Source organism: Poromitra crassiceps (genome assembly GCF_964638095.1).
Source record: "Poromitra crassiceps genome assembly, chromosome: 2".
Lineage (NCBI taxonomy): Eukaryota > Metazoa > Chordata > Actinopteri > Beryciformes > Melamphaidae > Poromitra > Poromitra crassiceps.
The window spans coordinates 62,430,654-62,458,397 of NC_139624.1; the positions used below are offsets into that span (position 1 = coordinate 62,430,654).

The following is a 27,744-nucleotide window of genomic DNA, read 5'->3' on the forward strand; positions in this document are numbered from 1 at the left end:
TGCACAGCGGCCGATGTGGCCGCGTCGATCCTGAAGGAGTGACTGGAGTAGTTCTCTGCCGGGAGGTTACACATCTGGAGAATCCGCTTGAAGTGATGTGTGATAGTAAATTATAGCAATTTTTCTATTACAGATGAATGAACCAGGGTCTTGTCATGTGATGATGGGGTGAAATGAGGGGCAGAAGGGCTAGTCTGGGGTCTGAGCCTCACGTATTCTCTATCCTAGACTGAGCAAATGCCCTCCTCTCTCACCACAAGAAGAGGGTCATCTTACCACGGAGTCATTACGCCAAAAATTAGTCTCCATACATTTGTGAATAAAGCTTGCTTATCAAATTTTACCCACTGGTCTCTCATGATTGAAATACATTTAGTTGTGGTGTAGGCTACATTGCAAATAATTCCAAATGGCATACATCTAGAAAAAGAAAAAACACTTGAAAATAACTAAACAAAAAATAAACAAATGGATAAGAAGGGAATCCCAGGATATATTATGAGTTTGTCAGCTTAATATAGTTCCAAAAACCAACCCACGGTGCTGGTGGTGCCTCCTTCCTCCCTGCACTATTCACCTTATCCAGCGTTAACTCGTATAAGGCTGTTTTTGTCATTGTACTGGCCCATTCATGTAACTCCGGCATTTTTGGTGATTTCCATATAAGAATTACTCTGGTGGCAGTAGTGGTTCCCACCATAATTGCAGAGAAGTTTGCATTTGATATTCATTGTATTTGTGTTCTTTCTGCTAATAGACACAGCCTTGGCAACACTGGTAATAGTACTCTGAGCCAGTTACCCAAACATTCCAAGACTTTACCCCAAAACAACTGGATATTTCGGCATTCCCAAATACAATGGAATAGTGTACAAACCTCCCTCTTGAGTAATTTCAGCACAGATTTGGTAACACTTTATAATAACGTTCAGTCGTAAGTCATTTACAAGCCTTTAGTTAATGATGAACTAATCACTTACAAAACATGAATATGCATTTGTAGATGATTAATAAATGCTATGTTAACATATCACAAATGTGTTGTAAGTCATCTATAAACTTTTAGTAAATAAAGTGTTCCTCACCTGTTATAAATGATGTGTAAATCATTTACAATTCATTTACAAGGCTTTCTGCATCCCCTAATCTAAAGTGTAAACCATTCATCACAAGCTCTGTCAAAATTGAAGCCAATGCGGAAGTGCACTTAAACCTGCATTCTTTCGAATGGCCTACATGGGGCGACCCATTGGTCTGTGGACTTCCGTTTTTTGATGCCTCACGTATGGCATTTTGACCATTGCCATCTTGGATCTCGACACAAGTCCAGGGGTTTCCCACAGAGCACGGCCTGTTATTGTTCCGTGATCGGCGAGCTGTGTGATCAGAGGACAAGCGACCTGTCAATCACGCCCCAAAACATAGTCTGCAACTAACTACAACAGTCTGACACTAGCGATTGAGACCATAAACGCATTAGGAAAGTGTTTACTGAGGCCATACTTGAGGCTTCAAAACAGAAGTCCACAAACCAATGGGTCGCCCCCTGTAGGCAAAGAGGACACTTCCGCATTGGCTTCAATTTTGAAAAAACAAACAGAGCTACTCCCTTGTATGTAACACATGTGTCATGAATGGTTTACACTTTAGATTAGGGGATGCAAGTGAGGAACACTTCATTTACTAAAGGTTTATAGATGACTTATAACACATTTATATATGTTAACATAACATTTATTAATCATCTACAAATGTATATTCATGTTTTTTAAATTGTTAGTTCATCATTAACTAAAGGCTTATAAATGACTTACGACTGAACATTATAAAGTGTTACAGATTATTTTCCAATAAGCCAATTCTTAATGGTGTATAACTGTGCATCACCTTGTATTTGGTGAATTTCTCTTTAGCATCCCTTATGTTTCCCTGAGTTTGGTCTCACAGTTGTAATACCTGCTGCTTTGATAGCAAACTGGAATTGCTGAAACCACCACGAAGGGACTCAAACCCTCAGTCTTCTGAAAGTCATAAGCCTTGTCCATTAGGCCACGTGGTTTCACTGGTGTAACAGGGTAAGCTTTTTGTTTGCCACTTTGTTTAATGTTAAATCAGTGTCACTTAGCCTACATCTTTATTTGAAAATCTTTATTTGAATATTGCAACAGCCTACCTCCTACAGTATTTCTATGATGAATTCACTAACAGAGACTCATCCCCTCAACAGCCAACAATCACTGTTCCATAGCAACGACTTTTGCTAAGCTTAAGATTTCTCCACATTCCTCTGTCAAAACTGAAATTGCACAGTGATCAGAATGATATCAAATGTCTATGTGTTAGAACCACAAGAGGGTAGTCTGGCCATATACAGTACAGTATGGTAGCATGTCCAACTGTCCATTGTCCAAAGGCTCACTATGAAGTAACTGCAATATGCTGACTGGTGTATAGATACTATAGAATATATGAGACTATAAACCAAAGACCATATAAAAAAGAGAGGGAAACACTCATTCAGTCCTATATTTGAGATAAGTTGTTGACCAGTGATGTCATTGGTGCATGACATCACTGGTCCACAACTTAACTCCAAACAACTCTCTATAACTGTCAAACTAAATGAATGCGTGCAAAACTGTTTACAGTTTTTGGATATGTCATGATGCACAAAATTAATCAGTATCATTTCGGTGAAGTTCTCCTTTAACTCTGAGTGCATGAACGCTATCAGTGATGATGACACATTTAGAATGGTGGAGATTACAGTATAGTGAGTTTATTTTATTCACAAAGACAGAATACAACATTCATATAAAAGATAAAAGAACATCCATATCAGCAACAACAAAACTAAAACAGAGGGCATCTAGATTGCTCTTAGCTTGGGATAAAATATTAATTTCAGTCGCTCTCTAATAAGACTGCATTCGGGGCTGCAATAAAATATAAAATAAAAAAGTAAATTTTGAAGTCATAGCTGTCCATGTGCCAGTTAAGCTGCCTTCCTGGCAGTGCTGACTGGTGAGTTAGGTCTGAATTAAAACTGATACTGCCAGCTAGTGGTGTCCAGACCACTCATGACTTGAGTATAAAAAGACATTCAACAGTAGACACAGTGTTAATCATAGCTTGGACAGGGTCCAAGTGTCAGAAGCTCATATTTTATGGGCCCATAAAATCAATTCCTGCAGTACAAGGTTACACGGTTTGGCAGTGTTAAATACATTGTGACTATCCTTGATCGACCCATCCTACATGGTACTGTCTTCCAACTCTTCCAAATCAAATCTTCAACCTTTGACGCATGTTGATGCAAGTCATCTGCCACCACTCGTATAACAGATTCCAGGCATATGGCATTTCTGTCAGTATGGTGTAAGCAGAGTTAGACTTGAAGGGGCCCTTTCCATTGTGTATAAACAAAATAAAGGGTACAGATTTCCCAGCGTGTCTTCCAGAATTGTCCGTAAATGCTCATATCTGGTTATTGTAAAAGCCTAAATAAATATGGATAACATCAGGGTCATGCTGCTGAAATTACTGGATGACAACTCGTGCATTGCCATCATCCTGGAAGAAATGTCTCCACTCAGATAAGAAATACATTGTGGGATAAATATGATCACTCAATCATTATGTTAGCAGTGACCAAAATATGCTCAAAACCAAGCATACAATAAATACCTGAGAGCCATCAGCACCCTTTGATATGGGGAGGATTTGTCTTTTCTGTCATATACTGGAAGGCTGATAAGTATAGCTGGATAATCAGACAAAAAAAACATGAGGTACATGAAAGGTGGAAATTACTGTATGTACAATGATTTTTTTTTTTTTTTTTTTTACAAAAGTAGTTTACAAAAGTGTGAAGGAAGATCAGCTCTGTACCTTCTTAACATTTTCTAAAGAGGATAATTTCCTTTGCCTCGTGTCGATGCACTCACTTTCAAACAGCCCATGTGTGTCATTAAGAGGAAAGATGAGGTGAATCTGCTTGGAGGTGCTGGTCACGTCACCTGGCTCAGTCTGTCTTTGTCTGTAGAGAAAGACAGCAGAGAAATTATGACGAGTGCAAGACAGCTGAGAATGGGACTCAACATAGAGCGGTATGTTCCAGCCTGGAAGCTCAGTAATGCCCTCAAGGTTAGAGCTGCACTCTAAACATAAGAGGTGTGGAGTTGTGAAAGTTGAGACAGGGTCAGTGTTAAGAGAAGTGCATAGTATGTAATAAAGGCCATCACACTTTCTCTAGTCATGTATAGAGACCATATTATCACCTTGTAGACATATCACACTTTCCCTGATGCACAAACGTTATTCCTGACAGATATCTTGACCTTTGGTTGTTAAGTTGTAGACCTGACAGGGCTTAGCTCAACACCTTGTTATTTTCATTCCCCTCCATCCTTGCCCTCCTTAGCAAGCTGATAAACAAATCACTGTAAAATGTGTCACTAGATAGATAGAGACAGACAGACAGACAGACAATTTCATTGATTACCATATAATTATGCAAGAACACAGCTGCAAGTGCACATCAGTAGTACTAAAAACCTACCAAATGAGGCGAACATTTCGTTTTTGTACCTCCGATGAAGTTGTTTAACCAACAATCTAGCTGGAAATGTAGTTCAACATGCCATTTTAGTTGTAGAGTATAGAGTAGGTTTGTAGTACAAATGTTGATTTTCCCTAAATGAATAGGAAGCCCCACACAGACAGAAAGAAAGGAATAAGCATCAATATCTAATTTCCATGAGCATCATGAAAATAACTCCGCTTTTAAGCTCCAAATCAGGAGCTGCAGCTCTGGATGATGCCAACAATGTAGTCAGTGTTCAACCCCTCCTCTTCCCTCCTGCAACAACAACAGATCTCATAGGTCTATCATGCCCCCACCTCTCATCTCACATATTGTTCTGATCTTTTTTTCAAATCGCATGTTTAATCTCATGTCCTATTTCCATGTATGGGTCAGCAGAACCTATATAAAGAGGGAAGCCGGGTAAGAAGACAACACCAGTTTATCAGACACCAGGCAGCCTGAAGGTAGGATCACAGCTTTCATTAGATTGTTACATCTTTTGCCTTAGTAACACAGATTATAGCAGATAAGCATCAATAAATGATTTGTTCAATTCTCAGTAGGGGGACTAATCACTCCAAAGCGATCCCAAGAGTTATCAACATCAGGTAAGAATTTCCATTCGTTGATATTAATTAAATTTTTGTTTAGGCTTATTTTTTAAACATGATTTGAAGAGTTTTCAGGCTGCTGACGGATTATTAGACAGAGACTTGCATGGATTTTTATATTCATATCAGTTGCATTTTCAACACAGCATCACCATATCAAAAAATGCAGATAGACACATTCAATACCTGTTAACTGGTCACTCTGAAAATATAGGCTTTTCTACTATGCTTCTAATTTTACCAACTTGTTTATAGTATATATATATATATATATATATATACATACATACATACATACATGTATATATATGCACACACACACACTATATAGATGCAGATGTTGAACATGAAAATGTCCACCCTCCCAGGCAATATGCATCCCCCCCTCTCTCTCTCTCACACACACACACACACACACACACACACACACACACATATAGAGAGAGAGAGAGAGCGCGCTGGGGGACATTGTATAAGAACTTCAGAATCAGAATCCTTTATTGGCCAAATATGTGCACATACAAGGAAATTGGCTTAACTCGGGATTATGACTCAAGTGCTTATATGTCAGGATAGGAGATACTATTTAGTGTTATGGTGTTTAGGCTAAATATCTCTGGCAAATATTCTCAGGTAAACCTCTACAACCGTAGAGATGGGGGACGCCCTAATGGCAGAATTCGGGGTGGCCGCTTCCTTTCTGAGGAAACCAGATATGGAGCGTTTGGAGGCCCAGACCCGACCATTTGACATGAAGAGAGAGTGCTTTGTGACTGACCCTGAGGTGGAGTTTGTCAAGGCCAGGGTACAGGCCAGAGACGGGGTTAATGTTACTGCTGAAACGTATGATGGAAAGGTATGTTTACTACAAACATACAAAAGTAACATCCCCATTTTGACATGTAGCTCCTTTGAGATTTTTACCTTGATATGTATTACTTACAGTATTATACACAGTATTACTATGTATTAGTAATTACTAGTATTATGATACAGTATTACTTCAAAACCGTTCGGGCCTGCTTGGAAGTGTTTGGAAGCCATTTTGTGCTGATTCATCACATGGATCTATTAAATTATCGGATTCATCATTGCCATAGTATTTTCAGTTTATCTGAAAATATACCTTTAACACTTAAAACAGACTCACTATTCTGAACACTAATTCACTAGCACTGAATAGCCCGGAAAACATGAAAGACATCTAAAATTGGTTTTGGAGAATGATTTATAGTCAAGTAAGAATACAATGTTTATACAACTAAATGTCTGAGTTTAAGTAAAAATACAGTATATTTGTACTATAAATAACAGATAAAATAGGTGGAAGAATCCTTTAAATGAGGCTGAGAGAGGGTTGCATCTTGATGATTAATTGGTTGATGATTGATTAATTATATCACACAATTTTCTGCTTAATCAATCATCAGACAGTGACTGTGAAGGATGCTGAGTGCTTTCCCCAGAACCCGCCAAAGTACGATAAAATTGAGGACATGGCGATGTTCACCTTCCTCCATGAGCCTGCTGTGCTGTTTAACCTCAAAGAGCGTTATGCAGCATGGATGATCTACGTGAGTAATAACGACCAATCTGCAGATCTTTCTACTGTCTCAACCAGTCATCTAAATGAAAAATACTTCTGCTATCCTCCTCTACAGACCTACTCAGGGCTGTTCTGTGTGACTATCAACCCCTACAAGTGGCTGCCAGTGTACGATCAGTCAGTGGTCAATGCCTACAGAGGCAAGAAGAGGAGTGAAGCTCCTCCTCACATCTTCTCCATCTCTGACAATGCCTATCAGTACATGTTGTCAGGTAAAGTAATTGTTTCTCATGTTGTCTCATTATAAGATTATACTAGCAATACTGTGTCCACAAATAATCACTGATTTCCTGTTTTCCTCACAACAGACAGAGAAAATCAGTCTGTCTTGATCACGTAAGGTTACTACATCAACAACAATTCACTAACTGTAATTTCATTAAAAAACAATTAAATAAATACATAGGCATGTCAATATACAGAATTTGTAATATTGTATTGACCTGTCCAGTGGAGAATCTGGTGCTGGAAAGACTGTGAACACCAAGAGAGTCATCCAGTACTTTGCCAGCATTGCAGCTGTTACTAGCAAGAAGGAGGAAAAAAAGGATGATAAAAAGGTAGTAGCAAAGTCACGTAAAAAAGCTCATATAACTCAGACTTGCTTTGTTTTATCATAAGACAGTAAGACAGCTATGTTACACGTCATGTACTGTACATGTATGTTATATCTAGGGAACCCTGGAGGATCAAATCATCCAGGCCAACCCTGCTCTGGAGGCTTTTGGAAATGCCAAGACCATCAGAAATGACAACTCCTCTAGATTTGTGAGTGAATTTTTAAGTTTGTCCCCATGAACTAGGAGCAGTGGGCAGCCACAGTGCAGCGCCCGGGGACCAACTCAAACTCTTGGAGTCCTCGTGAACGTTTGCTTGTGAACACATTGATATCCAACTTTGCTTAAATAATGCTACACATTTCTTATGACTAATGGCTGAAAAGGTAGTAACATAAAATGTTTGAAATGCTCCCTGGGATTATACTTTGATCCACTCCAAGGCAACTGCAATTGTTGTTATGTAACTGTATATTATATTATATTATATTATATTATATTATATTATATTATATTTAAGCAATATAGCATGAGAGCAAGTGTGTTGTGGCGAATATATCCCGCTGATAAGCTGTTATCCCACGAGGCCGCAGGCCGAGTGGGATAACAGCTTATCAGCGGGATATATTCCACAACACCACGCAGCTCGAGTGCTATATTGCTTTTATAAAACGGTTTCCAAGTATAATAATATAATAATAATAATACTATAAGTCCGACTGGCATGGTATTCTGATAGAGTCAGTTGAAACACTACTGTAAGGCGGGACCGCAAGAACGTGCAGGTGATTTGATTAGATCGTTCTGGAGACTGAAGTTGACAGCGCTTGCTGAGAAGCTGAGAGCTTTCTGGAAACCCCGACAGGCAGCTCGAGCGCAGCGCTGCATTCTCAGCGCTTGCTGAGAAGCTGAGTGCTTTCTGCAAAGCCCGACACCAACTAACGTTACGGGGTTAAATGCGGGGTTAAATGCGGGGTTAACAGCCTTTTTTTTGCAAAGAAGACATTAGCCCGCATCTATTCTTGTACAAAACATAATTTTCTGCGAAGTATTAGTAAAGTTATAAGCGAAGATCGATTCACAAGAATCTGACAGCTGTCTCCGCCATTTGTTTTTTTTGAGGTAACCAAAGGCTTTTAGTAAGAGAGTTGCCATGGCAACCAATAACCCATGGCCATGGGTTATTGGAGTGGGTTACTGGATTTATACAATGGCTGTGAACCAATCAGATTGCTTGATTTGAGAGAGCCGTTTTATAATATATTATATTATATAATGTAATGTGTTGTGATAAAGTAATGATTGTTGTGTTGATCTGTCCACAAATGTCCGCTTTTGTCCAATTGTCTAAAGGGTAAATTCATCCGAATTCATTTTGGAGTTAATGGGAAGCTCTCATCTGCTGACATTGAAACTTGTAAGTTAAGAATGCGCAATAAGCTCCATATTAACTACTATACCACTGAGTCTAATAGAGTTATAGAAAAGGAGGTACATATTGATAATCTTTACTCATCCTTACTTATCTTATTCTGGGTAGATCTATTGGAAAAGTCTCGTGTCACTTTTCAACTGAAAGCTGAAAGAGACTACCACATCTTCTACCAGATCCTGTCTCAAAAGAAACCGGAACTGCTGGGTTAGTACAGACCAGTGATCATTTCAGTAAAAATGTATAATTTAAAGTGAGATAAATATGCCTCAAGTCATAAATATAAATATTCTAACAATATTCTATACAAGCCATGTAATGGGGAGTATCTAAAAAAAAATCTGAAAAGCTCTACTTTCTATCAGATGAGAAAAAGGGGAAATTCATACTTTATAAATTTGAGAAAGACTAAAAGGTACAACTTGCAATGAACAGACCAAAGTTCCATTAATTTATCAACCTGGATCCCAAATAATTATTGTAGAATTTTTACTATTATTATTTACTAAAATGAATTATGTTATATGTTTTCATATAATTTAAAGGCATCAATCCCCAGAATCCGATAAACGATAAAATTGAGATTCACTGTCAGTTTGTGGTATAGTAATTTCAATGGTATCTTCACAACTAATGCAATAATAAAAAAGTATGAAAACATGTTAATGGAAAGAAATTGTATTGCTTTACAGAGATGATGCTAATCACCACCAACCCCTATGACTACCAATTCATTTCCCAAGGACAGACCACTGTAGCTTCTATAGATGATGGTGACGAGCTAATTGCAACTGATGTAAGTGCAAAACTTCATGTCCTATCAATGAAACCTCTTTTACCATCTCTTAGCTATTAGTAGCATTACGTTTTGCTTCAGGATGCCTTTGATGTGCTGGGCTTCACCCAAGAGGAGAAGAATGGTATTTACAAGATGGTTGGTGCCATCATGCACCACGGCAACATGAAGTTCAAGAATAAGCAGAGGGAGGAGCAGGCAGAGGCCGATGGCACTGAGGGTCAGTGTTTAATCAAAGTTGATCTCATGTCAACGTCAAACATAATGAATGTGCCTAACTAAACACTGCCTTTCCAGATGTTGACAAAGTCGCATACCTCATGGGGCTGAATTCTGCTGACATGATTAAGGCCCTGTGTAACCCAAGGGTTAAAGTAGGAAACGAGTGGGTTACCAAAGGTCAGAATGTAAATCAGGTGAGCAAGTCATGAACTATCTATGAACTAACTATGAGCGGTCATGAAAATAGAAAAAAATGTTTTTCGTCGTCAAAAGGGCCTTTCTGTGTGGAGTTTGCATGTTCTCCCCGTGCACCCTGGGGGTTTCCTTCATATAGGAACCCCTCACCAATACATGCAATATCCTGGTCGCTGAAGGGGTGCCTCCTCTGGTTGTTAGGGGCGCCTGTTCGGAGGGAGGGGAACTGGTTGGAATAGTGTGATCCTCCCACGTGCTACAGTATGTCCTACCGGTGAAGCTTCGCCTGTCAGGTGAAAAGAAGCGGCTGGCTACTGCCCATGTCTCGGAGGAAGCATGGAGCCAGTTTCGGCTCTCCCCAGATCGGCAGAGGGTGGAGCAGCAACCAGGATAAATAAATTAAAAATTATCACTAATGAGGGATAAAAATGGGACAAAAAATAAGAAAATAAATCTAGAAAAAAAAGAAAAAAGAAAAACCTTTTTTTCCCCACCAATTTGTTATTAAGGGATTTCTGGTTGAGAATTTTCTTCAAATACTCTCCTCTGTCTAGGTGTACTACGCTGTTGGTGCACTGTCAAAGTCAGTGTATGAGAAAATGTTCCTGTGGATGGTGGTGAGAATCAACCATCAGTTGGATACAAAGAATGCTCGCCAGTACTTCATTGGTGTGCTGGACATTGCTGGATTTGAAATCTTTGATGTGAGTACTTAAAGGAACACTCCGCCCATTTTCAACCAGCTTTGTATCATTAGAACATCAGTAGTATATCAGAAAACTGTAAACGGTTTTGAAATCTGTCATTTAATTTGACAGTTATTGAGTGTTAAAGTGTGGACCAGTGACATCACTGGTCCACACTAACTCAAATGAATAACTCATTAACTCAAATCAACTCTCAATAACTGTCAAACTATTCATCATTCATCTAGTTTGACAGTTATTGAGAGTTGATTTGAGTTAATGAGTTATTAATTTGAGTTAGTGTGGACCAGTGATGTCACTGGTCCACACTTTAACACTCAATAACTGTCAAATTAAATGACAGACTTCAAAACAGTTTACAGTTTTCTGATATACTACTGATGTTCTAATGATACAAAGCTGGTTGAAAATGGGCAGTGTTCCTTTAAACATAAGTGTTGCATGTGCCAACATCTTTACACTTAATAATGAAATGGAAATTTAAACCACATATTACTGCAGTTTAATCAGACCGCAGAATCATGTCAGCACACAATTGAGTCTGCAGATCGATCGGACTGAAATATTAATTGACTTTGACCTGTTTTCCAGTTCAACACCTTTGAGCAACTGTGCATCAACTTCACTAATGAGAAGCTGCAACAGTTCTTCAACCACCACATGTTTGTGCTGGAGCAAGAGGAGTATAAGAAAGAGGGCATTGTGTGGGAGTTCATTGACTTTGGCATGGACTTAGCTGCCTGCATTGAACTCATTGAGAAGGTGGGTATCTGAAGTCTAAAATATTCTGAGGTCTGATTCATTCCTATAACTCACACATGGGCAAAATATGCGGCCCGCGGGCGCCCTCTTTGTGGCCCGCGATGGAATTGCAATTTTTATTTTTTATTTTTTTACAGTGCACCTGAACGCAACATGCAAGATACCCGCTGAATAAGCGTCCAAATGTTCATGTCATTCTGGCCAATACTCCACTTCTGTTATAACATTTCAGTCTGAAATATGAAATAGGCTATCTTTCAATCATCTTTATGACTAAAAGGCTAAAAGTAATCTCATGTGTAAGAAATGACTGTTCTACAGTCATTTCTTGCGGCCCTTGGGCCTGGGGCCTGGGGCAAAATGTCCGGCCCCAGGGCCGGACTCAAAGAAAAACAAAACGACCCCCAAAAATTCAATAAAAGGCAGAATAATGTTAATAAATCTCATCTGCTACAGCCATTGGATTTGTATCACTATTATATCAGGAGATTAACAAGAAATTACCAATCACAACGGGAGAGAGGGTTAAAAATAGGGAGACTCCCGCGGAAATCAGGAGTATTGGCAGGTATAATGTCCAATGTGTGGCCCTTCGCTTACTTGAAGTCAGTATGGCCCTCAGGAAAAAAGATTTGCCCACCTCTGCTATAACTGAACATATTTATATTTTTAATAGAAAGCTAAAAGTGTTTTACTGCACAGTGCAAAGATTAGTTTGGAGTGGGAAAGCATACATGGAAGATAAGTACAGCTTATCTAGGTGTTGTGAATCAAGATGCACATTAAACAAACATTTTTAATTTCAGAGATTCCCAATTGAAAATCATATTTTAAGAAACAGATGGGTGTCAACAATCCAGAGGGATAAAGGTTCACAATTTAATATTAGGCCCATTATCGCTCTACCTGAGTGTAGCCAAGGTATAGATAGCTAATATCTTAATATTAACATAGCAAACCTTGCTGCTAAATCCGTCAATCCTGAGATTGCCAGCTAAAATGATAAATGTTAGGTCTATCTCATTTGGCAAATTTTAATTTTGTACACGGGACAGAAATTGGGGACCACACTTCTCACATGCATGTGTTTATTGCTGCTAGCAAAAAAAATAAAAAAGAAGGTGCCTGGTAAACACAGGAACGATCATTTGGGTTTGTGTCTGGAACACTGTCCCCATTAAAATAATGAATCCATAAAAAACAACTAATTGGTATTGCATGTCAAAAGTTAATTGGCTGATTAGTACTTTGCTTTTAATTAATCCCTCCTACCAGCCCATGGGTATCATGTCCATCCTTGAAGAGGAGTGCATGTTCCCCAAAGCCAGTGATGCAACATTCAAAGCCAAGCTGTATGACAACCATCTGGGCAAAACAGCCAACTTCCAGAAACCAAGGATGATCAAGGGGAGACCAGAGGCTCATTTCTCCTTGATTCACTATGCTGGCACTGTTGATTACAACATTGGTAACTGGCTGGTGAAGAACAAGGATCCTCTCAATGAGACTGTGGTCGGACTCTACCAGAAGTCACCACTTAAGTTCTTGGCCTTGCTGTTTGCCAACTATTCTAGTACAGATTCAGGTATGTAAAATCTGGCCCAGCAAACAGATAAAAGGCATACAGTATTAATAAATATTCAACATGATTTTGGTAACACACAGAATCTATGCTTTATTTAACTTTGTAGATGCTGGCGGTGGAGGGAAAAAGAAGAAGGGGTCCTCCTTCCAGACTGTGTCTGCATTGCACAGGGTGAATTGACATTGAAAATCAAAGATATGCATGTCACATTACAGATAACTGTATACATTTTGATCAGCAACATTATTTGTTTAGGAGATTTCCAAATTATGATGTACTGTATATTGTATGCATTTAATATTGACAAACATCCTAACATCTTCCGAACATTGTTGCTTCCCTAGGAAAATTTGAACAAGCTCATGACCAACTTGAGGTCTACTCACCCCCACTTTGTCCGTTGCATCATTCCCAATGAGACTAAGACTCCTGGGGCCATGGAAAATCCTCTAGTCATGCACCAACTGCGTTGTAATGGTGTGCTGGAAGGCATCAGGATCTGCAGAAAGGGCTTCCCGAACAGAATCCAGTATGCTGACTTCAAACAAAGGTAAATCAATCAATCAATCAATCAATCAATAAATAAATAGAGGAAAGGGTAAACCTATATTGTTTCAACATCAGAAAGACCACAAATAAGATTTGAACATCCACAACAATGTTAACATAATCTCTGCTAATATCTGCTATTCATTTCAGATACCGTATCCTCAATCCCAGTGCTATCCCAGAGGGAACGTTCATGGACAACAAGAAGGCAGCAGAGAAACTCCTGGGCTCACTGACCATTGATCATGAACAGTATAGATTTGGACACACAAAGGTTAGCTTTGTAACAAAAATGCAACAAACCCTTTAATCAAGAACTTGTATTTACACTTATCTACTTACTTACTTACATACACTTAGCTATTTACACTTATATTTCTATATTTCTATAATTCATTTTTAGGTGTTCTTCAAAGCTGGGCTCCTGGGTGTTCTTGAGGAGATGAGAGATGATCGTCTCACTCTAATCATGACTGGAATTCAGGCAAGAGGCAGAGGAATGCTTGCCAGAATTGAGTTCCAGAAAATTGTTGAGCGCAGGTTCGAATATTGTTAATGACAAATATTAGGTATTTAAGATTTAAAAACTTTTAATAATATGTAGATCCTAAGTGAAGTATCATCCACAGGGATGCTTTACTGGTCATCCAGTGGAACGTGCGTGCCTTCATGGGTGTCAAGAATTGGCCCTGGATGAAGATGTACTTTAAGATCAAGCCTCTGCTGAAATCGGCTGAAACTGAGAAGGAGATGGCAAACATGAAGGAAGAATTCCTGAAGCTAAAGGAGGCATATGCTAAATCAGAAGCCCGCAGGAAGGAGCTGGAAGAAAGAATGGTCTCTCTTCTCCAAGAGAAGAATGACCTGCAACTCCAAGTCCAAACCGTGAGTTACAGAGATGTCACATCATTTGAATGCTTTGCTCTTACATCTTTAGTCGTTTTTTATACTATTCATTTATTGTCTCATTACTACTATAACAAGGCAGAGGGGTACAATTGCTCAGCCGCACTAGAAATGAGCTCTCGAAGTGTGCAATATTTCTAGTCTAAATGATAATTTAACCAGGAGCAAGACAATCTCTCAGATGCTGAAGAGCGCTGTGAGGGTCTGATCAAGAGCAAGATCCAGCTTGAAGCAAAATCCAAAGAGCTGACAGAGAGACTGGAAGATGAGGAGGAAATGAATGCAGAGCTGACTGCTAAAAAGAGGAAACTAGAGGATGAGTGTTCAGAGCTCAAGAAGGATATTGATGATCTGGAGCTCAGTCTGGCTAAGGTGGAGAAGGAGAAGCATGCTACTGAGAATAAGGTATTTTATGATTTTTTTCCCCCTTTAATTTAGATAAATAAAAAAAAATTTTTTTTTAAAAGCTCTTCAACTGAGGTATACTGTAATTACTAAGGTTAAAAACCTGACTGAGGAAATGGCAGCATTGGATGAAATCATTGCCAAGTTGACCAAGGAGAAGAAAGCCCTTCAGGAAGCTCACCAGCAAACACTGGATGACCTGCAGAGTGAGGAGGACAAAGTCAACACTCTGACCAAGGCAAAAGTGAAGCTGGAGCAGCAAGTAGATGATGTGAGTATGCGATTGACTTTACACAGTTTGAATTTGAAGCCTAATGTATAGTAAATGTGGTTGATGACATGATTTTCTATTTACGTGTTCTAATAGCTTGAGGGATCACTAGAACAAGAGAAGAAGGTTAGGATGGACCTTGAGAGAGCAAAGAGAAAGCTGGAAGGAGACTTAAAGTTGGCCCAGGAAAGCGTAATGGATCTGGAAAATGACAAGCAGCAAATGGAAGAAAGACTGAAGAAGTAAGTATAACCTCTATAACATCTCACTCACGTGTACCCTCTATCTAATCAAAAAGTCTAAATGTTGTACATTCTCCAGGAAAGACTTTGAGATCAGCCAGCTCAATGGGAAGGTTGAGGATGAACAGGCAATGAGTGCTCAGCTCCAGAAGAAACTGAAGGAGCTTCAGGTAATTTCAGCTTAATAAAAAGAGTGAATGTTTTTTTCATTTGTCAGAAACAAAGGAGCTACTCTGAGATTAATAATATTTTCAGGCTCGTATTGAAGAGCTTGAAGAAGAGCTGGAGGCAGAGAGAGCTGCACGAGCGAAGGTGGAGAAACAGAGAGCAGACTTGTCCAGAGAGCTGGAGGAGATCAGTGAGCGGCTTGAGGAGGCTGGTGGAGCCACTGCTACCCAGATTGAGATGAACAAGAAGAGGGAGGCTGAGTTCCAGAAGGTGCGCAGAGACCTGGAAGAGGCCACTCTGCAACATGAATCCACCGCTGCTACTCTTAGGAAGAAGGCTGCTGACAGTGTGGCTGACCTGGGAGAGCAGATTGACAATCTTCAGAGAGTCAAGCAGAAGCTGGAGAAAGAGAAGAGTGAGCTCAGACTAGAGCTTGATGACGTGGTCTCCAACATGGAGCACATTGTCAAGTCCAAAGTACGTAAAAACTCTTGATCATGAATAATTAAGCAACACATTCACAAATCTGTCGCTATAATAACTTTATGGATATCTTGATTTCAGACAAACTTGGAAAAAATGTGCCGTACTCTTGAAGACCAAATGAATGAATACAGAACAAAAGCTGAGGAAGGGCAGCGTGCCATCAATGATTTCACTATGCAGAGAGCAAAGCTTCAAACTGAGAATGGTATGACAATGAAAAGTCAGGATGTTGATCAATAAAAATGTGTGGTAGCTCAGTGCAGAAATGGTCATTGGACAACTGATTCCCCTATTAAATCTTATTAATCCAGACTTTTTGCTGAAGGTTGAAATTAAAAAAAAGTAAAGTATGTAGATAAAATAATCTACCTATACTCTATATGTGAAAATCACCCCAGTAAGCAGGAAGTACCCAGTCATATTGTTAAATGCTAGGAGAACTGATGTGTGCAAGGCTTAAGAAGGATGGACACATTTTGCTAAAACAATGTGAATAAAAAATTACATTTTCAACAGGTGAGCTTACCAGGCAGGTGGAGGAGAAGGGCTCTCTTGTATCTCAGCTGACCAGAGGGAAGCAGGCATACACTCAGCAGGTTGAGGACCTCAAGAGACAACTGGAGGAGGAAGTCAAGGTATTAAATTAACATGGTCTCCAAAATTGGTCAAGTCAAGTCAAGTCAAGTTTATTTGTATAGCACATTTCATACACAGAGGCAATTCAAAGTGCTTCACATAAAATGGTTGACAGGAAAAGAAAAGAAAAGAAGACAATAAAATGGACATTTAAAAGCATCACAACAAAACTTAAAAAAAAGAGTATAAAAAGTGCATTAAGCAACAGGTGCAGCAGTTGCAGAAAGAGCTAAAAACTTATAGAGGACTCATTGGGTTTGCATAGTAGCTGTCAGCAGTTAAAAGCGACGGTAAACATAAAAGTCTTTAGTCTATTTTTAAAAGTAAGTAAGGTTGGGGCAGATCTGAGGTCTTCAGGCAATTTGTTCCAGCTAGCAGAAGCATAGTGGGTAAATGCAGCCTTCCCATGATTTGATTTGATCCTAGGGACAGTTAATAAGCTGGACCCTGTTGACCTAAGAGTTCTAGACGGTTCGTAGCATGGGAGCAATTCAGCTATGTATTTTGGGCCTAGGCCATTAAGTGATTTATAGACTAATAACAGTATTTTAAAATCTATTCTATGACACACTGGCAACCAGTGTAAGGACTTAAGAACTGGAGTGATATGATCAGCTTTCTTAGTCTTCTTTAGAACTCTAGCAGCAGCATTCTGAATGAGTTGAAGTTGCCTAAGTTCTTTTTTGGAGAGACCAGAAAAAAGGCTATTGCAATAGTCTAACCTACTATAAATGAAGGCGTGAATTAGTTTTTCTAGATCCTGTCTGGACATGTATCCCCTAATTCTTGCTATATTTTTAAGATGATAAAAAGCTGATTTTCTAATTGACTTAATGTGGGAGTTAAAGTTGAGATCGGAATCAATAATAACTCCAAGATTTTTGACTTGATCCTTAGGCTTCAGGGATAGAGACTCAAGGCGTACAGTGATTTTAAGCCTTTGTTCTTTGGGGCCAAAGACGATCACCTCTGTTTTGTCTTTGTTTAGCTGTAGGAAATTCTGGCACATCCAGTTATTTATTTGATCAATGCACTGGCACAATGATTCTATGGGGGCATAGTCAGCTGAGGAAAGAGTTATATACAACTGAGTGTTGTCTGCATAGTTATGATAGGCTACTTTGTTTTTTTGCATAATTAGGCCTAGAGGGAGCATATAAAGGTTGAAGAGAACGGGCCCCATAATGGATCCTTGAGGCACCCCACAAGTCATCCTAGTTAGGTCAGATGTGTAATTGCCAATGGAGACGAAGTACTTCCTGTCTTGAAGATAGGACTTGAACCACTGGAGGACCGTACCCGATAGCCAAACCCAGTTTTCCAGTCTGTCCAATAAAATTGAGTGGTCAACAGTGTCAAATGCAGCGCTATTCCAGTAGCACTAGAATCGAATTTTTGCCTGAGTCTGTGTTCATTCTGATGTCATTTATGACTTTAGTAAGCGCGGTTTCTGTGCTGTGATGGGGGCGAAAGTGGTATCAGTAGTCTAGCACAATTGAAAATGCTGTTTTTGCCCCCCATCCTAACAGGCTAAGAATGCACTTGCTCATGCAGTGCAGTCTGCTCGTCATGACTGTGACCTGCTGAGGGAGCAGTATGAGGAGGAGCAGGAGGCCAAGGCTGAGCTGCAACGCAGCATGTCCAAGGCAAACTCTGAGGTGGCTCAGTGGAGAACTAAGTATGAAACTGATGCCATCCAGAGGACTGAGGAGCTTGAGGAGGCAAAGTAAGAAATCATATCTCTTCCTTGGCTTATTATCAACTAGATATGAGACACTGGGCACTAGTGTACAAAGGCACAGAAGGCATTTGCGGTAGCGTTTGCATCTGCGCTGGCTTTCCTATCGTCCACCTGCACACCTGGAAATTTCAGGCTGTGTAGCAGAAGATAGCAAGCAGCTTTGCACTCCTAGCTGCGCCCGTGGGCATGCTGCTCTGAAAAATAGGTGTGCCCAGAGCCGTGTAAGAAGAGTTGCGACATCTCCATCCACTCCAATGGACCAGTTTTTTACTCTCAAGAGTTCCAGGAAGTAAGGTCCTGGATTAACTCATTGAGTGCCAGCCACTTTTGGAGAACGGACGCTCCCAGTGCCAGAGTTTCAGAGCGTTTTCAGTGATTTCTCGAGGCCCACAGAATATTGTGTGATGTTACTATGTAAACACCGAACACGCACAAAGAACGATGAGACTCTCTTCTATCATCTGCAAAAAAAAGTTTATTGATATCATTTCCGTTCTTTAGTTATCAGCCGGAGAAGATAGGTTGATTTCAGCAAAAACACACGTTTCAATTTAGAATCTGAGATATTCAGCCTTTTGTGAAAGGAAGCATTTCAAGCACATCATTGACTCTGAAGCTAATATTTTCTGATGTAATGACACCTCAAAAATAATTTCCTTCAATAAAACAGTGAAAACAAAGGAATTTTGTTTGGCCAAATAATATTTTTTAGCTGCAACCAGCAGCGCTGGCCCCTGCGTGCGCAGACTCTACACCTTCTTGCTGGTCTTGATTTACTGCTGGTGGGCATCAGATATTCTAGCTTGTTTGCCTGTCTCTGTGCATCGAGCCTGCTGCCTGGGTCTGTGTTAACTGTCAATGGTTGTATGCTGTAGTGCCCTGCGTGCCCCACCCCCCTCCTCCTCTTCCGTGGGAGTGTCTCTGGGGCTCTGCTGCGAGTGCGTTTGCTCTGCGTTTGCTCTGCACTGAAAAGTGCGCTGCACCCTGCTTTTTCACAGCCTGTCGCCGGCTCCCAGCTGAGAATAATGTAACTTTTCAGAAAGACGCTGGTGTCGGCAACTAAATCATATGGAGGGGCTATCGCAGCGGAGACGGAGGGGCTCAATTGTGGCAGCAGATTGACTGCTGTTCACAGTTCAACGGGGGAACGAGAAAAATGTGGCACATATCCGGCGTATCCGGTTTACAATTCTGGTTCCGCTGAAGTTGGGCGGGGTCTATACCGGAACCACGCTGAGAGGTGTAATTCAAGTGTAATGGGAACCAGGCCCCTCTCCTTGTGAAGAGCCTCGTGATGCACTCATAGTATGGTATGGCGCAAACGGTATTAAAGGGGATGCGAGAGAGGAATCTGATAGGTTGTGTAGATCTCACGCCTTGAACACGCCTGTGAATAATTATACTACCACTAAACCCAGCCCATTAGCTTTGTGCCCTCGTAAGCGGGCAGATGCGCGCTGCGGCGAATAGCACAACGACTTGGACATGCCTCTAATGCACTAACACCCGGCACTGATTGCCCAGCGCCACCGCTGCCCCAAAATTAGCAAGATATGGACCACTGTACCTTAAAGAGGTGATCAAATACCTAGCCTTGAATGTGCCCACACCTATTTTCCACTCCGAAGTACTCACATTTTGAACAGTGCATTTTGGGGCACTGTCATGGATACTCTCAATTGAACATGTCTCAATTTTAGCTGTGTTGCTGTTGCACAGACTACGTCAATGTCGGAGTAAAAAATAAGAGGAGCAGGAAAAACGTTAACTTCATCTACATCTTCCATGCAGAATGTGCTCCTCATCGTTTTCTTCAAGTGCAGGCAGAGTTATCGCTAACTTCAAATTGTAAAATTTGATTTTCAACAGTTACTCTTTTTTATTCAGGTTAGCATGCCAATGCTAATTAGATAGGTGGATGGCAACAGGAATGATGCAGCATGATGGCCCTTTGAGCCCTTGCTCAAAGGTTGCAAGGATGTTTGGTCCTCGCTAAACATAGACAACGACACAACGTGACATCACATCGAGATATTTCCAGCCCTGCTATAATGATTTTTAATAGGTTTTGGTGTCAGTCCCTCACAATTAAAGATAAAGGGCTTCTTTCCAGACTCACCATTTTGCACCGATGTTCAGCAATCATACAGGGACAACTCCATCGTAGAGGAGGCAAATACCAATTTCCACCCCCAGTAGCCTCAATATTCCATAATGCAAAGCAGCTGCAGGAGATGGTGTGTTTTGACACTTTTTCTTGACCGGATACTCTTGCTCTCATGCCATTACTATCACTGTTGTTATCATTATTTCTCTCTCCACACATACACATAAAATCTTGCTGGATGCAACAAGTCAGTCATAATAGAAATAGTAGATGAGGAAGGTTAAGAGAAAGTTGATGCAACAAAAAAGGTAAATTGCATCACAAGATAACTAATGAAATTATCCAAAGATAGAACATTTCTTTAAAATCTTTGTGGATCTGGAAAAACAGGATCATTGCCACATTTTTCATTTTGCATTTCAGAATCAAGGGCTGTTGAGTCTCCATTCAGTAAAGACACAACTCCCTCAACTTCAAGCAAACATGTTATGCTTCTTCTGTATCAAACAGGAAGAAGCTAGCCCAGCGTCTGCAGGATGCAGAGGAAGCTGTGGAAGCTATTAATGCTAAATGCTCCTCCCTGGAGAAAACTAAACACAGACTCCAGAATGAAATTGAAGATCTCATGGTGGATGTGGAGCGATCTAATGCTGCTGCTGCAGCTCTGGACAAGAAGCAAAGAAACTTTGACAAGGTATAGTAGTAAAACTTATTGAACCCATTGTTATTTCTATCATTGGACATGAAACAAGAAAGCATTTAAAGGGGGACTAACCCCCCAGATATGTAACAAAACGGTGATTTGAAAAAACATATGGGAAAAACCAAGAAATGACGTATCCTCTTGTCTATATACTATACTCTTTGGCTGTGCTCAGCTCAGGAATTTTTTTCGGAAATCGACGCCATTACAGTTTGCCCACCGCCTCGAAAATAATTCATATGAGAGCTGCAATATCTTTATAAATATCAACAACTAGCCAACGCTGGTGGCCTGTATGGAAACAGCGTTGCTCAAAATGGTTGAAAGTTATATCAATTTGGCCATTCAGTGGCGAACTAGAAATGTAATTAGTTTTCTCCCATGTATGTGTGTGGCGGCTTGTGTAACTTACGTTAAAAGAGACTAGTGACGCGAGAGCACAGCACAATAGTGAGGACAAACGCCCCGCTCTCACGCTCATGTAATCACAATGCAAGATTTCTCCACGTCATTCCCTCGTCCAACTTGCGATATACCGTGCCATGAAATCCGTTTTTAATTTTCGTTTGGGGGCTTTTCGTGATTCTTGTTAAAAGTTACTGCAGCGCAGGGCAGTGTATGTGACAGTCAGACCTCCATGCTCCGCCCCACCTCATGAGGACTTCCCCGGAAAAGTCACCAGGCATGCTGCTGACCCGAATGCCGGCTGTGTTTCGGCTTGGTTTTGTGTGATTCTGGCATCGTCTGACGTAAATAGATCAATAAGGTGTTTTCGGGTTGTCCTTGGGCTGCAAACTCATTTAAAGTATGCAAATCGAAGTTGTTTCTGACAAGAATAATGTCACGTTACTCCGGGACTGCTCAACCCCATGACAGAGCCACTCTCCCCGGCTTGGCAGAGTGAAGAGCTCCGCCCGCGTGTCCCCGCTGCCTGGAGCACAGCAGCTCGTGCTCGCGCTCTAAAAGGCAGGTGCCTACGAGCTGCTGCCTGGCCGGCAGAAAGTGCTCCAGACTCGGTGTGATAATCATGTAACAGCATTTGAGCTTATTCAGGTAAGATATTAATAATGTAATGACACATTCAGCGATAAACTGTCTACAATGAAGACATGTGTCAAATATGACAACGTGGTGTTCAGTATTTTAAGAGCACAGGGTTTTTTTCATTTCCTGAAAAGTTGGCGTTTTGGAGATAAGTGGCTTTCATTGCACAATGACGATATTATAGTAGCCGATGTGTTTAGAGCAGCTTTGTCACGTTGTCACGTCGTAGTATAGCGTTATATTTTACATGTGCGCTAAACTGCGATGAGATTTGTTTGCGGAAATGACGGCGGGGATGAAAGTCGCTCAAGGACGCTCACTTTGGTGCGGGGGCTCGGAGCTGATGATGTTGCTGCAAACACACAATAACCCCTCCCTCCCTCCAATAGGCTTGGAGTTGTGAGGAGCCGGGAAAGGGTACAGGGGGAGTAGGGGAGTAACTATCTTGAAATCCCATAGTCTTTGGTTCATCGTGACGTCACGACGTATCAAATATCCCATTCATTTTAGGGCACAAAAAAAAGCAGTGTTCCACCCATAGAGGGCACTTATGCCAGTTATGCTGCTGAAAAATGATACAAATGGTCAAATGGCAACAGTTTGGTCTCAAATGTGAAAATTTTGACCAGCATTCTTCACACACCACCCCCAAAGTCATATATATTGGTTAAAAACTGAAAAAAGTGTTTTGGGGGTTAGTTACACTTTAAACTTTTTGGTGGTAACTGTACAAGTATATTCTGTAGGTCCTGGCTGAGTGGAAGCAGAAGTATGAGGAGTCCCAAACTGAGCTGGAAGGTGCTCAGAAAGAAGCCAGGTCTCTTGGCACTGAGCTCTTCAAAATCAAGAACTCTTATGAAGAGTCTCTGGATCATCTGGAGACCATGAAGAGAGAGAACAAGAACCTCCAAGGTCTGAATATGATTAACACGTTAATCTGAATTTAAAATTAATGTCCCTATCAACTTCTACTCAATTCTCTTGGGTTTGTTTGGTGGCTCTTTGGATAACAGAGGAAATCTCTGACCTGACTGAGCAACTTGGTGAAGGAGGAAAGAGTATTCATGAGCTGGAGAAGATTCGTAAACAGCTGGAACAAGAGAAGACCGAGATACAATCTGCTCTGGAGGAAGCTGAGGTGAGACAAGAGAGATGTAGGTTTATTAATTGTTATATGTAAATGTAAATATTTATTAAAATTATAAAAGCACAAACAGGAATTTGATTTACACTTCTAACAGGGCTCACTTGAGCATGAAGAGAGTAAGATCCTTCGAGCTCAGCTGGAGTTCAACCAGGTTAAGGCTGAGATTGAACGCAAACTGGCTGAAAAGGAGGAGGAGATGGAGCAGATCAAGCGTAACCAGCAGAGAGTAGTGGACACTCTACAAACCTCCCTGGAGTCTGAAACTCGCAGCAGGAATGAGGCTCTGAGGCTGAAGAAGAAGATGGAGGGAGATCTCAATGAGATGGAGATCCAACTCAGCCAGGCCAACAGGCAGGCAGCAGAGGCTCAGAAGCAGTTAAAGGGTCTTCATGCGCATCTCAAGGTAACATTTAATAAATAAAATTAGTCTATTTGTTCTTCTATTGGATCATAAATAATATGGTGTTGTCAAACAGCACATATAAAACATATTGTCTACAGGATTCCCAGGTGCAGCTGGATGATGCTCTTCGTGGCAATGATGATCTGAAGGAGAACATTGCCATTGTGGAGAGACGCAACAATCTGATGCAGGCTGAACTTGATGAGCTGAGAGCTCTGGTGGAGCAGACGGAGAGAGGTCGTAAACTGGCTGAGCAGGAACTGCTGGACATCAGTGAGAGAGTTCAGCTGCTGCACTCTCAGGTAAAACTGATAAGTGGTGCTAGGTGTTATTCATGTATATACTGAACTGAAATATGTTTGATACACTTTACAATGCTCTAAGCATGACAGCAGTATGTGCTTGTAATATTTATATAGAATACCAGCCTGTTGAACCAGAAGAAAAAGCTTGAGGGTGACGCATCCCAGCTCCAGACTGAAGTGGAAGAGGCTGTGCAGGAGTGTAGAAATGCTGAGGAGAAGGCCAAGAAGGCCATTACTGATGCTGCAATGATGGCAGAGGAACTGAAGAAGGAGCAGGACACCAGCGCTCACCTGGAGCGCATGAAGAAGAACATGGAACAAACTATCAAAGACCTGCAGCACCGTCTGGATGAAGCTGAGCAAATCGCCATGAAAGGTGGCAAGAAGCAGGTCCAGAAGCTTGAGTCCAGGGTAAGTGAATAAAGTTCACTCTCATAGTTCAAAGATTAATTCCTAACCACATGGAAGCATTAGGAAGAGAATGGTAACCCCCCTTTTTTTCTTAAGGTGAGGGAGCTAGAAGCGGAAGTAGAAGCTGAGCAAAGGAAGAGCAGTGACGCTGTGAAAGGAGTCCGTAAATATGAGAGACGCATCAAGGAGCTCACCTATCAGGTACAGTATATTCATATACTAACAGATATTCATATACTTTACACTTCATATCCAATACATACTGTACAGTATCATCTGCGAAATGTGAAAGTAATGCTTGACTCTCAATCAATAATTGATTTAAGACTGAGGAGGACCGCAAGAATTTAGCCCGTCTCCAGGACCTGGTAGACAAACTGCAGCTGAAGGTCAAATCTTACAAGAGAACTTCAGAGGAGGCTGTAAGTAGAGGTGTTTGCTGATATTCTATATGAATTTCAGGTGTGTTCCTCACTTGTTAACTGCCAGACGTTTTTTTTTTACTGTAGTTAGCTTCTGCCAGAGGGGTTTTTTGAGGATTCTGGCTCATCTTTCAAGACCCGAGGATTCTTTTCTGCTAAGATTTTGTGAACACACAATATCTCAAAAGAACTAATAGAATGTGTGCTTTCTCTGTCTAAAAGAGTTAGTTTGTAGAGTTAGTAGTTATGTAAGCATTAGCAGTTGAATACAGCATGGTTTCAGCGTCAGAAAAAATATTCAGAGATAAACGGCTTTTTGTGAAATTCGATAGAACAGTCACTTTAACCATTCATTTTTGGCTCTCTCTCTCTCTCCCTCCCCCTCTCGCTCTCTCTCTCTCTCTCTCTCCCTCCCTCTCGCTCTCCCTCCCTCTCTCTCTCTCTCTCTCTCTCTCCCTCCCTCTCGCTCTCCCTCCCTCTCTCTCTCTCTCCCTCCCTCTCGGGAGGGAGACGCACTAGGTTTAATCCTAGTGAGAGGGGGAGAGGGAGAGAGAGAGAGAGAGAGAGAGAGGGAGGGAGGGAGAGAGAGAGAGCGAGAGAGAGAGAGAGAGAGGGAGAGAGCGAGAGGGAGAGTTGCTTCCAACTCCTCCCTCCGTGGGCGTTCTTCTTGGCTGCAGCGGCCGTCACAAGCTTGTCACCAGTCTCACTGCTTTGCTGCTGTCCTGTGCCTGTCTGCGCGGCCGCTGTTTGAGGAAGTCTGGATGGACTCGCTCGCTTCTTGGAGTTTTGGTTGAGAGAAGCTTTTGCGATTCTGATCATATTTATGCTGCGTGTTTCAAAGTGTGTTCCACCTGTAATCTATTATGCAAATTTGCAATCCCGCATCGCCAGCAATCAGCGCGAAAACGAAAGCGTTTTCCCCCATCCATTTTCATGAGAATGGCTGGGGTGAGAATGGCGTGACAAGTTAAAAAAATGCTTGCCTTCCTCTAGTCAGGAGAGCACTGTTGCCACTTAGTGGGTCGGTGGAATGGGTTGTAAACGTTCGGTGGCTCCAATAATTATATAAGAGATGTAAAAGGGTTAGATGCACATCCCACGGTCAAAAAAAATAAAATAATTTATCATTATTTTTGACGTATTAATACGTCAATGGCAGTGAACGTGTTAAGTAATAAGCAATATTCAATGGATTTCACAGGAGGAACAAGCCAACTCCAATCTGACAAAGTTCCGTAAAATCCAGCATGAGCTGGATGAAGCAGAGGAGAGGGCTGACACTGCCGAGTCTCAGGTCAACAAGTTGAGAGCCAAGACACGTGACCCTGGCTCCAGGGTACGTTAAGAATATATTCACGTTCGGAATTTCCTTGCCATATTTGATTTACAAAGGTGGCAATTTGAATTAGCGTTATTTTGAAGAACTGATCAGCTAAGCTCAATCACATGATCGGCTCAATACTATAAAATATTGAATCTAATGAAGCAAATTATATTTCTTTCTCTTTTCCAGAAAGGACATGATGAAGAGTGAAGCTCTCAATGGGATTCTGAATAACCCATATTAACTCTAGTGAAGTAGTTTTCCCTTTATTCTTCTTTAAACTAAAACAGAATAAAGAGTGGAGTGTCTCAAATCTCAAACATCTGTGAGTTGTGTTTGTCTTTTTTCAGGAATTACTCTTTGGCAAGGGCTAGCTGGCTGGCTGCAACCTTCCACAATATCATGCAAAGATGATCAACTGAATAGGAATACAATGTTAATCCAAAATAACATAAAAAAAAAATCACATTCAATTGCCAATACTTGTAGGGAGGCTTGAAATTCCGTCATTTTAGGGGCAAGGCTATTTGGTCTTCGTTGTCACAAAATGTCAGTCTACTAGGGTGGAGACTCTGGAGATGATGCGCCACCTCATCATCACTGATGGCATCACAATCAAATGTTATTGCATCAGTGATGTCACAATGCCTCCTTGTGTGTGTGTCCTATTATGATATCACTGATGACATCATCTGTGTGTGTGTGTGTGTGTGTGTGTGTGTGTGTGTGCCCCCCTATGACATCACTGATCAGTCTTGTCACAATGCCTCCTTGTGTGTGTGACATCACTGATCAGTCTTGTCACAATGCCTCCTTGTGTGTGTCTGTGTAAGATAAGATAAGATCAACTTTATTGTGCCCGAGGAGAAAATTGACTTAGGCAGAAGTGCATACACAACCACAATCGCAAAGTAGAAGTCAAGCATAGATAACAAATAAACACAGTGGACAACAAATAATGTGTAGCCCCAGACATATCACACAGGAGAAGCAGCTCTCCCGACACTCAAAGAGCAAGGATAAAAAAAGAAATGTAAACAAGAAAATATAAGAGGGGCATTGCACCACTTCAACATAAAGTGCACCAGACATATTGCACAGGACTGCATGAGTCATAGTTATTGCACAAACCTGTAAAATACAATACAATACAATACAATACAATAGAAAAGAATGTGCAACCTGGATAATAAGAATATAATAGATGAGGTGCAGCTCCTCTGCTGGAACACAGTGGTAACCACAACAGAGTAAGAACCATAAGGGCAATAAAGAAGTTAAAAGTAAAAAAAAAAAAAAACCCAATAAGAACAAGGTTAAAAGAATAAATGAGAGCAAGACTGTATTAATCTTTACATGACCTAATTTTTAAATTAAAGGACTAAATAAACAGTGACAACCTAGGTGTGTGAT

The 27,744-nt window shown here is 40.8% G+C and overlaps 1 protein-coding gene across 1 annotated transcript; it reads left to right on the forward strand.

The window, feature by feature from the left end:
- Positions 1-5,854: 5,854 nt before the first annotated feature.
- Positions 5,855-26,541, forward strand: LOC310772282 (myosin-7-like; the record flags this gene model as incomplete). The annotated part of the gene is made up of 37 exons (XM_083632045.1): positions 5,855-6,055; positions 6,630-6,773; positions 6,861-7,017; positions 7,114-7,141; positions 7,257-7,365; positions 7,481-7,573; positions 8,716-8,779; positions 8,903-9,001; positions 9,487-9,590; positions 9,672-9,810; positions 9,888-10,006; positions 10,562-10,711; positions 11,306-11,476; positions 12,752-13,061; positions 13,168-13,232; positions 13,406-13,611; positions 13,761-13,884; positions 14,014-14,150; positions 14,240-14,495; positions 14,679-14,921; positions 15,016-15,192; positions 15,289-15,434; positions 15,514-15,604; positions 15,690-16,079; positions 16,167-16,293; positions 16,605-16,723; positions 18,254-18,450; positions 21,083-21,266; positions 23,066-23,231; positions 23,333-23,457; positions 23,561-23,869; positions 23,968-24,171; positions 24,289-24,585; positions 24,682-24,786; positions 24,912-25,007; positions 26,209-26,343; positions 26,521-26,541. The coding sequence occupies 37 exons, from the start codon at positions 5,855-5,857 to the stop codon at positions 26,539-26,541; spliced, it is 5,808 nt and encodes a 1,935-aa protein (XP_083488171.1).
- Between the last annotated feature and the right edge of the window lie 1,203 nt (positions 26,542-27,744).